This window comes from Echiichthys vipera, assembly GCF_963691815.1.
Source record: "Echiichthys vipera genome assembly, chromosome: 5".
NCBI lineage: Eukaryota > Metazoa > Chordata > Actinopteri > Perciformes > Trachinidae > Echiichthys > Echiichthys vipera.
The window spans coordinates 28,763,471-28,781,098 of NC_139830.1; the positions used below are offsets into that span (position 1 = coordinate 28,763,471).

Here is a 17,628-nt window from a genome sequence, read left to right on the forward strand (position 1 = left end):
CGAATGCCGATTCTGCCCTGCGCGGTGAACGTTTGGCTCGTTTTGCACGTTTTTTTCTGGTCACCAAAAGTTGAAAAAGGCACTCGTCACTGTTTTTACCTAGCCTTCTGATCACAGTGAGGGGAGTGCAGGACAAATAGACATGTACAAGTGCTGAACAACAATAACAGAGGAGAAATGAATCCAGTATATATCTGTATATCTGCCCTTCAGCTTTCCCTTCATCCAGAGCAAGTATTCTATCTTGTGACAAAATCTTTACATCCGCAGATTCCACAGCACGGAGACTTGTGGGATCTCAGATGGAAAAACGCTAACCCTCCAAAGCGCTCTGGTAGATTTTAGCCTCATTAGCACAGCAGCACAACAGTTGCATTACATTTTTGACATGGAATTTTTGTCACGTGTAAAGAGGCTTGGTACAAAGTGTGAAGGTTCATTCAACTGAATGACAACTGAGCACTGATGAAGACTGTGAGATGTGCCTGCAGATAATACTAGTAGTGAGTGGATCATGAGTTAATGCTGTTTTTATCAAAGCTCTGAACATGCTATTACAGTGCCTTAAAAAATCTCTAGAGCTGTCTCTCAACTGGGATATTTCTGTTAGTGCACTTAGATGTCGTGCACTCTGTACTCACCTGTGTAGGGCGTACATTTCAACAGTGGTAGTGTTGTTGCAAGTCACACATGCCCATTGTGCACTTATTGGGACAGTTTCTTCTACTTTTAATGGTGAATTACAAACGGAGGGAGCATTACAGCCACCTGTTGCTGCCCGCCAGTTTTTCTAGCTGGTGGATAAAAAACAGGTACAACTCCGCTTTGTATAGCTGCAGCTTCTTCGCCTGCCATATTCACCAGATTGAAAAGATGTTGGTGGTCCCATAGCTTGCTGCGTAGCAAAGATTGTGACTGTTAAGGCTGATTAGTGCCTAGCATTCCATACTTAACTTTCTGACCGTTACAAGTGCACCATCTGAATACTCGCAGTGCATTGCATGTTGTAGTACTTTGTCAGTGTGAACGCACTGACCTAAAAATACTAAGTATAAGGGTGGAAGTATGTGGTTTGACAGCATAGGTGAAAGTTATGGTTATCTGGCTTTATTACAACCTTTTAAACTGTGTTTGATAACATGATCTCACAATTTGATCTACATCAGCCTGAAACAAAAACATCATATTGGGAATGACGCTAATAAACAGATTAAAGTTAAAGACTGTTGTTATTGTATACAGCATGCTCTAATGTTCTGATACAATCCATCTGCCCATACTGCAGGCTAACTGCCAACACGTAAAATTGAAAAACAAATTATAAAAAAGCAGACTTGTGCTGAATAAAATATACTTCTTATAAAAGCGTGTCTTATATTTCGTTAATGATGGAGTTCTGACCACATCTTTAGAGTTCTCGCCAAATGCCACAATGTGGTCACAAGCTAAATAGTGCAGCAACGAGACCAAAACCACTTTCCCTGAAGCCAAACAACTTGTTGTTCACCACCGGTGAAACCCAAGCAGGCCGCTGAATGTCAGATGGAGATCCCTGGGTATTAATTAACAGTGTAGCTAAAGCAGAGACAGAGAGAGCAAAAGAAAAAGATTGAGAGAGTGAGAGCGCTCTCTATGACAACTGTTGACAAGCTTTAAACCCTTCGTACTCCCCTTCAACCTCACCTCCATCATCAAGCTGTCAGCGAAGACTTGTGGTACCATTTGATTTGTTTATGGAAGTATTAATACGCTGTTTAGGGATGTAAAAATAAAGAATTATGTCATTTTGTGACAGGTGCTGAAAAAGACTGGCAGAATAGAGGTGCCACATGGAGCTTGGTGAGGAAAAACGTGTTGTAAAGCAATGAGGAAGCCCTTCAGACCAACAAGCACAACCACTGACAAACTTGAAAAAGACAGCATATACATAGAAGTACAGGTGCACCGACAAAGAGCACCCATGGATCCTCCAAGTAGGTGGAGTGGTAAAAAAGTTAGCCCATCAGACAATATGACGTGTCCTCTGGACACGCAGAGGGAATGTTCCAGGCTTAGTGTCTTACTGACCACAGTCCAATGGCAAACAGCTTGCAGAGAAAATCTGAACCACTTGATGTAATCTGATTAGTTATAGTCTTTATCATCATCGCCACAAACCCACTTTCTCCCCCACATGACTGCAGCCTGTTGTCCAGTGTGCGTAAGTGAGTATTAGAGTCTCAAAGCGCATATTACATGCTGTTGTAGGGAGAACCCACAGAAACACTTTTACGCAAGCATTTATGGATCTGACTTTTTCAATTGCTGACATTAGTCTCAGGAGCTCAGCTTTGGTCAAAGTGTAATTGACAGTTAAGCAAATGAGTGAAGCACTACATCTACAGACACATTTAACCAAACAGAACATGGAGTAGCTCTACTAATGCTTGTGAAGTTGACATAAAGTGGCTGCACTCTGCTACATCTACAGCACATCTAGACACTGACAACAATCTGGCTCCAGCTGGATTTTCCATCCAGACTGCTGTCTTAGAGAAAGAGACTATATTCGTCTTAAACTGTCCCACTTTCCAGTCCATAAAAATCTGACATCTCCCAAACAAGAGCCTCGCCTTGGACCCCATTTATAGGAGCAGAGAGCCAGCTTTTCCAGCCAGACCTGTCACACATACACACACATTTGGCCTGCTGGGTCCTGGTTTCACCTCCCACACAAAAACACACACTTTTTCTATCCACTCGAAATTCCTAATTACATTCTGACAGACGTCCATCTACTACATCTGTAGACTGGCAGGGTTAAGGATTCTACTAGGGGTCGGGGTAAAATCTATTCTTCGCGATGCAGACGTGGAGGGTTCTGAATCGATTCACAAATGATAAAAATAGATTATCTAAATTTTAATTGATAAAGTGTTGTTCACGGAACGCGAAAAGTGGAACTAGGAAATGCGGAAGATGAACACCAATAACGTCTTTGGTGTTGCACATAACAGAGACACAGCACTGTTTTTTGAATTAACAGGTGACAGAGAAACTAGCAGCACATCGTTGTCTCATGGCTCGGCATGGATTAACTTCACTTTAGAAGGCATCAGTACAGACCGTGTCAGGGATACACACTCGCCAAACAACGGATGATATTTTGTAATGAAGACAGCTAATATTTCCATGTGTCTCTGTTGAGAGCACAATGAATCGGCAAGCAAACCGTTTCTATCTCAAAGTTTCAGAAGACAACAATAAAAGAATGAGATAGAGAGGCAAAGTGTTATTTCATGGCTAGTTTGCATGGTTAGTTAGGTTTATGTGGACTGGCCGGTGGCATAGTGGTTAGATCAGTAGCTCAATGCAAAGAGGCTAAAGGTCCTCTGGGCAGAGGCTGCGGGTTCGAAGCCGACCTCAGGCCCTTTGCTGTATGTCTCCCCCTTTTCTGTATGTCCTGAAAATATATATATATATATATATATATATATATATATATATTCAAAAATATATATTTTTAAAAACAGTTAATCTGACACGCCGGCACCCTCTGCACTAAAATCTAGTGTTTGGAAGCACTTCCACCCAACTCTGAAAAGGCGAAGCAAGTTATTAACTCTATCGCAACTTTTATTGCCAAGAGATTTGCGTCTGTGCTGCAACGTCCCAGCTCACGGAGATCCCCACACTCTACAAAGAGACCAATACTGAAGTCATGGAATCACTATAAAAGTCAGGTAGGATAGAGTTAACGTGTGAAGTGTGGGCATTCTTTGTCCCGGAATCTTATGTCACTGTAACCGCGCATTTTATCACTGATGTGGAGAGCTACACGTCTGCAAATCTGGCTGAACTCTTTTGGATTCTCTAGTATTTATGGGCAGCTTTTTATGTTGTTAGGATTATGCTGAAGTTTGTATTAATTTACTAAAAGTATGCTGCTACAGGCAGACTTGACTTTTTCTGTAAGTTTGTTGCAATGCATGACACCAAAAAAAACGTAAAAGGATTAATGAGGAATTTGTGTCTGACCAAAAATGGAAAAAGTTCAAATTCTACATGTTAATAGAGCAATAATAATAATTATTACAAGGTATTGTCCAGTTAAAAGCGGTGCACAGCAGGTGCAACTTTCTCTTATTTTTTCACGCCCAGCACCCACGTTGTGTATTTGCACCAATCTTCTCACCCATGGGTGTGTCGTCTTAAAATGAGGTGCGGACAGGTGCACTGTTGGCACAGTGCAAGGATCCATGCACATGCCCTTCAACATATATTTGATCTGGAATTAAGCTTCAGGATCGACTGTGTAATATGGAAGGTATAATATGCAGCATTTTCAAAATTTGGCTGATTTCGGCAGATCTCCGATGCTCTGTACCTCGGGGACTTCCACCACTCACAGTTTAGTTTTCTATCCACACCGTTTCCTGGCTCGGTTTTTTGGTACTTCGGATGATCATTTTTTGAATTTTTCGCTGATCGAGCCAAAATTGACAATTCTGGCCCTCCGTTTCAATTTTCTCTCTTTCATCTTTCCCACATTTGACGCATCTTTAAAAAACCACACTGCATTGCCATTTGTGTTCAGCACGTTGTGCATGATCTTTGGGTTTGTTCAATAATATTTTCATTCTTCTGTGACTGTGCCATCAACACATGATGTTAAATGGTTCCAGGTATCATGGCTAAGCCAGCAATCTCTGGGGATGAAAAGTATTGAATGACATCTGCGTCCGTCTTAAGTTCTGTAGCTGTAGCTTTTGTACTTTTTCTCGGCCAATGGTCTGGCCCATTAATGTTCTCAACTGTGTCTGACAGCACACTTTTCCTGATGAAGTGGTTCCAGGAAATTGGGTCGCAGCATCTTTAACCATGTAAATTAGTCCTGCTGTATGACTGCAGCACTTTCCTCTGATGGCCATTTAGTCACAGTTCAGTGCAATCACTGCCATCATTCCTCAGCAGAAATAATCCAACATTATGATAGTTGTTAATTGAGTATCGGGCAGGTCCTTTTAGAATGATGTGTTCATCATCTGGTAGAGTGTGCAATTTTTGGCCAACCCATCCAGAGCTCAGGTAATTTTGACCTTCTATGAGTGACCTATGAGCTGGACGTAGCTCCTTTAACATTATCCACCAGTTTGTGGACTACCTTTTGAAGAGACTGCATTTTGGCCTTCGCCATGTTGGTTTTTGGAAACTATATGTGACCATATTTGGATAAAAGGTTGGGGATGGAGAAGAACTCAATGCAGCGTCAGGGTGCGTTCTGCTTTTAATATACACAATTGCGTGTATATGTGGGAGGAAGCCGGAGAACCCGGAGAGAACCCACACAGACACGGGGAGAACATGCAAACTCCACAAAGAAGGGCCCCGGCCCGGATTCGAACCCTCTTGCTGTGAGGCGACAGTGCTAACCGCCGGACCACCGAGCCGCCCTTTCTCATCGCAAATTTAATGCCAATCCATCGATACTTAAGTCTGTACCAGAGTGGTGGATCAATGCCGTGCACATGGCTAAAAGTATTTTTTAGAGGAGCTTTAAGGCTTGGCTAGCAACGGCCAGTAAAACTGCCAACTCTTTGTCTTATGGATCTCTTAATCAGATGGCGTGCATCCAAAAAAACACAGGCATGGTTCTGGTAACCATCAGTAAATCCTGGCTAAAGCCCAAAGGTTGTGGGTCCAGACACTTTAAAACACCCTGACATACGCTTACAATTTTAACTATCATTCTCTCACATCACTTTTTCCTTTTACTGAAGTGGCCTTTATATAAGGTTTTTTATATAATTTGTGTTTTTATGAAAGGGAATACTGCTTTATTTATTTTTATCTTCATATACTTACTATATACAACTTTGCATTTGTTTTTAACGCCGCTGAAAAATGATACAGAGCTATCTTAGTAACAAGATTTCATAGTATCTCTATCAACAGTAGTTGAGCATCTCGTCTCCTCTTCACAGATGAAACCTGTTGATGAGAGGAGATACCTGCCACACTGAGAGCTGTCACTGCAATGTTGACAGACTGCTGCCTGATATAGAAGAGGCCAAACAAAAGCACAAGGCCTTTCATACTTGGCTGCTGGATCTTCTTAAAATAGAGGGCCTAGTATCAATATGAAGAAATGATATTCTGGTACTGACACCCCAGGGAACGTGAGGTCACACCACAAACACAAGAACCTGAGAACATTGTCTGCATGTTCAGTTTACTGGCGGCAGGAGCTATACCTATCTGCGACAAATGTTTGGGGAGTTTATGTCAGGCATTCTATTGAGGGCCAAATAGTGGAGCAAACATGCATGCACATAGAATCTATTATACACCAAATGTAATATGAAAAGACTACGTACTATTCAAAAAGCAAGAGCTAGATCAGCACATTTCTTTACGGTTTCTGTCCCTAGTCGTTAAAGTGGTTAACCGGTACACTGCATTGTAAGTGATGCCCCTGATTGAAAACATGGAACACTGCAAAGGCTCATAGTCAACTCCTGTGTAAAATATCAACTCTCTTGACTAACGACTGTACCTAAGCCAGAGTCCCCTCTCCAGCTCATAAACAGCCCTCTCTGTGGAATCTCCACTAGGAACTATGTGTTTTCATGCCCTGACCTGGCTGAGTCCACAGGCTCAACCGCCCCCTACTATGTAGAACTTTCCATCACTTCTGTGCTGCAGAAAAGGTCGTAAAAGCAAATAGACAAAGTCATTCAGAGGTAAATGTTGTTAAAGGGAGAGAAAAATTATTTGCATTGTTGCGGCAGCATCAGCTAGGTTTAATGGGAAAAACCTATATTAAATTGTTTTCAAAATGTTACCAGTATACGTTTAAGTCACTTAAGATGGGGAAAGTATCTACACTTTATCGGAGATCACCAATAATGTTCACAGGATTGCAAGATCCAATGTCCAAAAGTTCCTATCGGTTGTACAATATATATGCATGACAGTTGAATAGACTGTAAACAAATTTAATATTTATTATTATTATTTTAAATTATTTTCATTTAATTTAGCCTTAAAAATGTGAAATGTTATTTATAGGCCATATTGCCGAGCCCTAGGTGAGAAATTAAAGGAAAAATAAACCATTGGGACACACAGTATGCTGGGAGTATGCACAGTTCAAAGCTGCCAAGCTGCCAAAAATACCTTAACTCTCCTTCACAGTCTACTTAGAGTTCACATACCATGTGTTTGCCGCCAACCAACCACTGACCAGACATACATTACAGACATACCTTACTCAGTTGTGGCAACAGTATCACCTTATGCAAAAGGACCTGGACTGATTTGTAGAGGGATTGTGGGTTAGCAATCCATCTACAACATAGTTAGAATTGTGAGAAGGCACTGTCATTGCCTGCGTTTGAGACAGAATTTAATGGTGAATGTTTCAATGTCACTAAAAAGGTGATTTTATTGATACTACTACACGTTTACTTTATTAAATTGTTAATGTGACTTTAGCCAAGTAACTGATACGTACAGTAAGCTGCCTGAGCTGAGCTGTTTTCTACCTGACAGCAGGTACAGAGGTGCTAAGTGTGTCATTACTGATCAGCCTAGGCTGGTCTCTGAAAAACCACAGTACCATGGTAAAAAGAGGACTGAAAGTCAAAAGCTACAAACCCATACTGGTTTTGTTCTAAAAATACACTCTATACTTAATATAGTCACCAAAATCATCGGGGATCTCAAGGGACCTGAAATAAAGGACAGACTATGCCGCTGGTTAGGAAACACAAAAAGGCTACAGACACACTAGAGACCCTCTGGTAGTGCAGCTTTCAAAAGAAAATAGAAAACAAACCTGAATCAATTTGTCAGGCTCACTTCTATGTGGTCAGACTTGGTCCAGTTATAGGAGCTCTCATTGGCATACCTACATAACCTGCTTACATTTAGAACTGACTGACTGACTGATTGATTGCAGTGTGGGTACGAAATTTAAAATACACAAATAAATAAAAATCAAAAATAAAACATGCACACACCCTCTACACACCGTTCACAGTACTACAAGCACCATCCTGTTGTGCTTATAAAAGTATAAAAATCTATATGAGAGTCAACACCATACAGATTCTAGATATTTCTACTATGCAGCACAAAGTAGAAGTGGTCCCAAAACTAATATCATATTAAAATATACTGGCCCATTCTCCGTCAGTCACCACAGGAGTCAACAGGTGCTCTGCAAATTACGGCTAAAATTTTAACTTAAACAAACAATGAATACAATTAAATACGCTAAAAATGTTTTCATATTTCTTTCATTTTCTTCAAAATCAAAATGAGTTTATATCTAAGGTGTAAAAGGACAGACAAACAAAACAAGGTTGCAGGTATTTTAATGGGACATGTGAATCTGCTTGTGATGTGGGGATTTGGTTTGATTTGATTCATTGAATTGTATCAAAAATGCTTTCCACACATGTAAAGACATCAAATACAACTGAGGATAGAAACACAGTGAAGTCCAGGACTAATTTCCTTTGTGGTCCTCAACAGAAAACATCAGGACAAGACAAGACACTACCAGAGTGTGTAATAATCCATGAAAACATTTTCTTAAACAAAAATAAAGAGGTTCCTTTCCCTGACGATGTCTTAAATTGATAAGAACACAGATCTGATATGCTGCCACAAGTGCAAGTACTGTTTGTGTCCTTTACTTTAGTAATAAGACATGACAAAAATGTTGGGCACTACCAAACAATATTTTATGGATCATGTTCAGCAATGACATAATAACATGAGACGCAACAGGGAGCCAGTTGAGCTCAGCAAATTGTGACCTACCTATATGAGTCCTATGGCCCAAGATCAGAATGACTCCCATTCATTTATTCTGTGCTGTTTGCAGCTTCCCTTTAAGTTGGCTTGTTAGGCCTTCAAACCAGGAAATACTTGAAAATGATTTTTTTTTTATTATTTTTAGTTAACAAAATGATCATTGTTGGCCTATCTAAAAATGTAGAGTTTCTACCTAAGAACTTTGTGAGCCTGGTGATTTTACTCAGAACCTTGCTGTTATTCCTGTTATCCAAGTTGTTTTCTAGGATGCATCCCAGGTATTTAACTGACGCTTTTGCACTGACAACAACTTTATTCAAAGTGACCATCTGTTCAATCTTTTGAGCTGAATAAGATGGCCTCTGTCTGACCAAGATGTAGAGACAGCATATTGTCAATCAGCTAGTTGTTTACAGAAGCTAGCTCTGCGCTCAAGGAACTCTCTAGCGTGGATTGGTGATTATTTATTTACAATAAAAGTGCTGAGTCATCAGTGTGCAGAAATAGGTCACATGAGCAGGAGTCTGCCACATCATTAATATATGTCAAAAATAAGGACGGTCCGAGAATGCTTCCTTGCGGAACGCCGCATTAAACCACGCTAGGGCCAGACAGTACTCGCCCAAGGGCCACCGACTGTTCCCTCCCTGACAGGTAAGACGTAATCCACCTACAGGTGGAGCTGTCTGCCCCCGGGGCCTCAAATTTGACAATCTGTTTTTGATTCATCGTATCAAATTCTGTTTGAAGATCAAGTAACACTTTTCCGCAGAGATTTCAATTATCTATATCCCTGCTCATGATTTTGAAGAAATAGAGTAGGCATGATTCAGTAGATTGTGATTTTCTGCATCTGGATAAATAGAAATAACCCAGGGGAAGGATGCAGATTTGATTCCAGCTGTTCTGCCAGAGAAGTAAAGTAGGTGTTGAAATGGTTTGCAACCTCTTTTTTATTGAAATTTAGGACACCCTTCATTTTTAGTTAGGGAGAACTATTAATGTGAACAAATCACATTGGCAAGATGTCAACACAAGTGATCCAAGTAGTGCAACAGTGATGGCTGATACTTTTGCAAATGGGAGCCCCATCAAATTGGAGTAATAGAAAGCCTGAAGCTCACAGATCAAGGGGTGTTTTGGGTTAACTAACTTTTCCATTTCGGGAGGGCACTGGTTTCATACTTACTAAGACAGCCTGGCCTTGGCAACATTTAAACTTTTGCTGAGCTCGTTCTTCTCTGGGCAACATTAGCATGTCCATGTCAACAGGGGATGCAGAATGCCATGACAGTCTCAATAAAAGATTTCAAAATAAAACACTCAGTCGAAGGATGTTAGCTTTTGTCACATGAATGTTGCTATGCTAATGTTGGAATTAAGAACAGAAAGAATTTTGTCTTTTCTTTTTTAGGTATTTTGTGTCATAGTGTTAGAAAATTCTAATCCGCTGGTTACGTTACATTAATCCATCATGAGTTACACATTACTTAGACTGACAGGCAGTCAATCAATCAATCTGACAACATTTTTTTTCTATTTTATTCATTATGCATAGAGCTAATTCGATTTTTATTTTAAGTATTTTTGCTTTACATCTCTGTATCTCTTGTAATAACTTCCTGGGGGACATATGTTGAAAGTTTGCTGTTGTGTTAGTGTTACTGAAATAGTTTTTTCTCATAGCACTCTTTTTGTGGCATCCCACGACTGTTAAATGAATATAGCATGTCACCTGTTAATAAGGGTCCCGAACAGCAGCCTGATGGTCCTCTGAATGTTTTCAGTGCACAGCCAGCTCCACTGCTCCTTCATCAGCAGACACAGGATGTCCAGAGCCACCTCAGCCAGCGCCGTCTCAGATGCTGTGCCCACAACATGCAAGACACACATAAAAACACCACTGACATATTACAAGATATTTACTGTGTTATAATCAAAGATGAGCTACCATATTTAAAATGTACTGTAATGTATGTTGGATTAGCACTCAAAAGTAGCACCTGGCAGACAGATGGAGGGACAACTTTGTATATCTGAAAGCAAACATTAGAATCTGCTTCAGAGAAATGTGTTTCTTCGGTGGGCATTTTATGAACATGTAGGTCAAGTGATCCCATCAGCACCCCACTTCATACATTTATTAACACTGCCCTCATGTGGTTAGACCTAGACACTGCTGGTTCTGCTGAGTGTGATTTTTTATATTTTATGCATCAATCAAGCTCAACTACATCAAAATCCGTTTTGGTTTTTAGTCAAAACAATCCTTCCAATGCAATCTGCAGTAGTATGTAAGTTTAAGTGTATAGAGAGTGAAAAAGCCTCATCGGACAACCGCCTGATGGCATCAAAAGTCGACAGGTCACCTAAAATCCTCTGTAATCTTAAACGGTGGCTGTCAAAGGTTTACAGCTTTATCTTTCAAATTTCTCCTCTTCGAAAACTGTGTGGTACTGGCATCCACAACACCAGATATGTGTTGAAGATAACCACAGCTGCCGTGCCCCGTAACAAAACCACAAACTTTCTATAGCCGCTTCTCCAAGTCGAAGTCTACAAAGGGTGAATGACAAATACTGGAAAGATTGATTTTGAACTACTTTAAAGAGCACAAGGCAGAAAACTGCAGAATTTGTGGCTGACCTGTTGCACTGGATGAATTAGAATTAATTAATATTATTTAATAATGAAATTTAAATAGCACTAAAATATTTTTCGTTGGGAACCATCTATCTTGATTCATGTGGTTTGAATTCCACCCTTTGTAATTAATTTAAAAAAATGAAAAGGTTTGTAATTTCAAAAACATGATTTGTTCTGGTTATGTGATACATTCAGAAAGATTTCAGGAGTTTCCAGCCACTCATCGGACTTCTCTTTCTAAGATCATGGGACTGACAGAACTTGACCTCACTGTATAGAAGTCAGTTCCATTCATTCATCTTGGATTTTGGTGTTTGAATTATCACAAGTCCAAATCAGATAAAACTTGAGTTTTGGAATTAACGTGAATTTTTAGATCCTAAAATGATCAATTGAATTTAAGCAACTTGGTGTTTGAAACTGAACAATCTGAAATCACCTTATATAAAGAGGGAAATGCTAAGCATGTGCTAGAAAAGATGAGCGTCAGTGTCAGTCATTAAGTATGGAATGAGTTTCATAATTAGGCATCGGGTTGTTTATAAAGATTCACTCTACGGTAAACGCACTGATTGAAACATGAAGGTATTCAGACATAATATATCTGCTGTGAGAGCAGCACATTAGCTCTCAATGAACTGTCAGTCTGGTAACTTTTACAGTGGAACATTTCAGGGTCTGGTCAGAACTGGGCGCTTCGTTCACCCTGAGTGTCTGGGGGAAAAAGACTGTCCTTCAAAAAGACAATGACCAGATGCCTAACAAGGAAGAAATGCAATTTGGATTCAATCAAATAGGGAATGTCTCATTCCAACATCAAGAGATGGTTTCCATGTGATGTTAATCAGATCATCCATTTTTCCTATGGTGATTCCCTGTGACGGAAAAGGATGGAGCAGTGATGATACATGATGCAGCAGGGTGGATGGCGAGACATGCTCCAATTAAGAGTTAAGGACAGCAAACAGTTAGCAGTTAGCGCTAATGCCAAAGATGGGTCCTTTTATCATGGCTAGTAAAAAAAGACGATATCTCTTGTTCTGCTGCAGTTATTTTGATCATTTTTATGAGTGTCCTTCGTGAGTCTGACGATGTGTTAGGAGAGCAATGTGAAATCAGCAAGGTACCCATATATCAGTCAGCTGATATTAACAGCCTATCACAGACATATCGGTATAATCCCTATGTTTTCTTATATGCGCCTATATGAAAACCTTTTTACAGAACATATAATGCAAAAATGATTGACCTGGGGTGATTCTGAAATGGTGTTTACTCTATAGCCTTATATTTCACTTTTATTTGATATTTAAATGGTCAGCAGCTGAATGCTAATTTTCTGCTATTAATTTCTAAAATTGGTTGACAATTTAATATATTTTATGTATAATGTAGAATAAAGTTAAAGTTATTTGTTTTTAAAAGCACTTTCCCCTCTAAAGTCGGTACTGGTTTCCAAAATTCTCTATTGGTCGGGCCCTACTTTTAACGCAGTGTGCAACAGGAATTATTGGAGGAACATCCTGTCGAGTGGCGCAAAACACCCAACAACCCACCAACCTGGTGAGCTGCATGACGCACTGAAGTCTGCATGGTCAGCAAGAGCAAGACATATCGGCTCCATTTCATTAATAGTTCCACTTCCTCTCAGCCCTTGGTATTACTCAACATCATCACAGAGATCACTTGGAGAGCAGAGGTAAAGTGTGCAGGAAAGGAGTGGAGGAACACCAGTTGTAGGCTTAGCGTTGCTGCTTCAATTTTCCATCTTATTTGATATTTATATCTATTATTTGTTATTATTGTTGTTATTATTATTATCATTATTATTGCATTTTACCAAATCTTTAGAAAATCCTGCAGACACATTTGAATGAGGCTTGGTTAATATCTGCATGGGTTTCTGATTTAGAAAGTTTGTGATTTGTATCATGATTGATCATAACGATTATTGCTACAGGATTAAGCATAGAGTGTATAAAAAAATGGACGTAGCATACCCGTTGGGAACCGTTCTCTCAACTTGATCCAATCGTACTCGCCTATAGGAGGGGCCATCTTCTCAGACTTTAACTCTGCTTCATTTCCTCTTACCAAAAAAGGGCATGTATGTGACTTTGGAGGGAGGAAGATACGTCCATCTGGCTGACGTTTACCTTCGAGGAGGAGTGAGAACTAGAGGCTAGCTGTCACTCAAGAGACCCTTCCCCTAATTATTCATAAACCTTACCTGCAATAAAATAAAAACTAGCCTGTTAAAAACAATTCACCCCCCCTCAGTGTTGTCATGGAGATATGACCTAAACATACAGACTAGAATGTTTTTTCTGTATCAGGCCTTAAACAGGTTTAACTATGCTGTGAAAACAGCCTGTTTAACATGGGGATCAATGAGAAACTGCTCTATTATGCAAACTACTCCTAGTGGACACCTGGAGAACTGCAGTTTTTGGCACTTCCCCATTGGATCAACCAGGAAGTCGCTGTGGTGGGGGCTTGGTTAATAGTATACCAAAACACAGCATCTTTTCCGTACATTTTCAGATAATTTGGGTGATAAAGAAATTACACAAGCAGAACATTACAACAAAATCTAATTAAATACTAATTACAAAATATCAAGCTATCAATGAGGTCTGCTCACTGGACGAAATGTATTTATTCAATGTGTTCATCTTCTTCTTCTTTGGTGGCCAGTAACCAGAGTTTTGACGGTTGTATGTTACTGCCACCTAACCATGAATGCTTTTTCTTGCACCAAATGCACATCTGCGATGCATTGTGAGCGATATCCACCTCTAGAGTGACCATCGTTGTTCACTCTCTCCCTCAGCCCTCCGAGGTTCGATCTGACCAAGTTCACTTCAATTTTTCAGAGAAATGCAACAACACTTAAGATGCTGGCAAGGAGTCCCTATGCTCGCCTATTCGCTGATATCATCTCACTGTCTCTCTCTCAGACGAGTCAAGTTATATAACACTTAAGATAAAGATAAAGTTTCCTAACACCAACAACACAGTTTAGGTGTTAATGGGCGCTTTAGGTGTGAAAAGGAAAAATAAAAAGGACTGTCACACTAGGTCACATTAATGTGTTTTCTTCTCTTTGGCCACAGCAGCATGCCAAAATATGAACCCGATCAGATGGATGTGATGAGTGACTGGAATATGGAACAAGCTGGTCTCAATCAGATAGTCCCGCTGTAATCGTGGTGAGATACTGAATGGAAAGTGGTAGAGTTATGCAGACAGGAAAATAGAAAGACACAACTGTCGGTGAGCCAGTGAGTTGGTCCGACAAAAAGGAAAATGAAAGCAGACAAACCTGACGAGCAGACAGGATGACTGCAGAGATAATGAAGAGAGAGGCTAGGCGGTACAGATTCAGGGTTAACATTTGGATTTGAACTCATTTCAAATATTTGATTAACTCCATCAAAGATGATCCAACTGGGGCGGCCGGTGGTTAGAGCAGTTGCCCCATGTAAAGAGGCAGAAGGTCCTCGAGGCAGCGACCGCGGGTTCGACTCCAACCTGCAGCCCTTTGCTGGATGTCTCCCCCTCTCTCTCTCTCAACTAATTTCCTATCTGTCCTATCTAATAAAAGAATTGAAAACTGCCCAAAAAAATCATCTTTAAAAATTGTGTTTTTGTAATATATGCTGGTGCCAACTGTGGTATGTTGATTCCTCCATTAGTTTAGACAGACCCCATCAGACATTAGTCCTATGATCTCTTTAAACTTACCTACAGCAGCTTTGAGACATTACAAGAACTGGGCAAATTGACTGACCCTGACACCAAGCAGAGTGAGTACTTTCTCACAATGTATCCCCGAGCCTGCTCTTACCCGGTTCCTGACTGTGCTTTCCTCTAAAGCCGTCATCCAGAAAGTCTCCGGATCTTCTCATCACTGGACTGTCCTCCTTCTCTGTCTCCACTCTGATGGCCAGTTTTTCTTGTTCAGTGATAAAGGCTTGCAAATCTCCCAAAGACATCCCGTTAAAGACCTTTGAGAACAGAGAGGAGGAGGAGGAGGAGGATGTAAAACCAGGACAACCTTGAATCAGTCCTAAAAAGTCACTTGATAACTGAAGCAGCATATGTAAGTGGTCATCAACATGTGAGGTACTTACTGTGCCAGTTTGATCCCAACTGAACAAAACCTGTGATCTAATGTCTGAGCCGTTCATGAAGGGGATGTTTTTACTGGAGAACTTCAGACGAGACCTGGGATCATACAAACAAATTCATATGCATATACACGCACAAACAAAATCAACTCTATCATTAATGTGCAATGATTAAACCTGTGTTAAGACTGCATGAGTTATTATTCATAACCCTCTTTACAAACAAAGACAATGTTCTCACCTGCCATCAAGAAGCTTTGCCAGGAGGGTAGAATTAGGGTTGCAAAGGGTTGGAAAGTCTGCGGTACATTTCCAGAAAGTTTCTGCAATGTTCCACGTCAAGATAAGCTTGGAAAATGTGGGACTTTCTACTTTTTTTTGCAAAAGAGTTGGAAAATTTCCATGGGAATTAATGGAAACATATGGGACTTAATAGAAATATGAGAATATAAGGGGATTAGCATGAACATATGGGAATTAACAGGAATAAACTGGACATTTTTAGGTATTTTATACTAACTGTATTTAACCGTGCACTGTGCATTCTTCCATTACATACACAGATTATAAGCATCTTGTAAACTACATCAGTCACACTACAGCTTTTGAGGCCATGCCCTTTGCAAACGATCTACTCACAAATAGATAGAGACAAAAACATTTTTTGCATGCATATCTGCTTATGAGAATGCAAATGTTTAGATTCATGTCTTTATATGACGGGGTAAATACAGTTAGTATAAATTACCCCTAAATTTCCACTATATTCCCGATAATTACCACTAATGTGTACTTTCTAACTTTAAATATTCCTGGAATTTTGCAACCTTAGGCATAACACTTGTGTGTATGCTTGGTACATGTGAATGTATACGATATATGCACAATATATATGTGCCTGTAGGAATTTGATGTGTGTGTGAGTGAGTGTGTGTATGCACACGTTATGGATGTATACAAACACTCATATTTGCCTAGTCATCTAAGTATTTTTATTTCATGATCTGAGTTTTTTATGATAATAATCTAATTGCTTGTTTTTTATTTTATTTTGTATTTTTTGTGATTTCTATTCAAACTGTTATTTTTCTTGCTTTTTAGGGACCCCAGGAAGAATAGTCGTCATCATGGTGGCAACTAATGGGGATCCAATAAACAATTAATAAACAACACTTGCAGAGGTTCACGTTGTGCTCCTATATCCTACTGTAGCCCCCTCCATGCAGGTCATGATCCCTTACACCCTTCCTACCCCCAGACACGGCCAGTATTTGAGTTTCTAACTTCACTCTGCTTTGAAACTACACTGGTACGTGCTCGGTAAAAATTATAGTTTGAACATTTCCTTGACAACAGAGGCAACTTTGTCATCTGATATTGTTCAACCAAAAAAAAAAAACCTGCATTACCAAACTGGCAACTACTGGCTCTTATAGTTAGGAAAGGGCTGAGGGTGTGATTAAAGGAGGGTCAAGCCTGCTTTTTTACAAGTCACCGCCCATCTACACCAGAAGTGTCTGTTGATTCTCTGTATTGGTTTCCATCAAATATGTGGATAAAAGTTGGTCTGGATGTCTGGAGTCATACTTGTTCTTCTTGTCAGCACTTATTTTCCCTCCGTCCATCTCTGCCTCGTTATCCTCTGTTGGGCTCTGAGGTTCTGAACGAGGAAACGCTGTCTTTAGGGTGTCCACAATAGCATTCACCACAATCTAAGCACAAAAAAACAATAATACTGCATTACAAACTCACTATGAAGCCAATCAAGACTTAGGCATACTCATCCTGCAACAAACAACAAAAACAAAGTCTAATAAAAAAGTCTGATTATTATAACCATGCACATACAAGGCTTATCACAAAGTCAAGTATTAGTTGTGCCACAATGAAATATTCAGGATTAAACCTTGTCTATGCGTGACACAATGAAAGGTTTCTTGACGAAGGCAATCCTAGCATCTGTGTTGAGAGCCAGAAACTCCTGCATCTCTTCACTGTTGGCTACTTCAGGGATGGCACAGAGTTGCTGAAAAAAGAACAGAAT

At 40.0% G+C, this 17,628-nt stretch overlaps 1 protein-coding gene across 1 annotated transcript in view; it reads right to left on the reverse strand.

Annotated features, from left to right (window-relative positions):
- The window catches only part of snx19b (sorting nexin 19b), a gene marked incomplete at its 5' end in the record, with an annotated part of 62,051 nt that overhangs the window by 30,479 nt on the left and 13,944 nt on the right, over positions 1–17,628 (reverse strand). Inside the window, 5 exon segments of the mRNA XM_083913823.1 lie at positions 10,541–10,670; positions 15,302–15,461; positions 15,588–15,681; positions 17,172–17,296; positions 17,491–17,610. Of these exon segments, the coding sequence (XP_083769949.1) occupies positions 10,541–10,670; positions 15,302–15,461; positions 15,588–15,681; positions 17,172–17,296; positions 17,491–17,610 (629 nt within the window).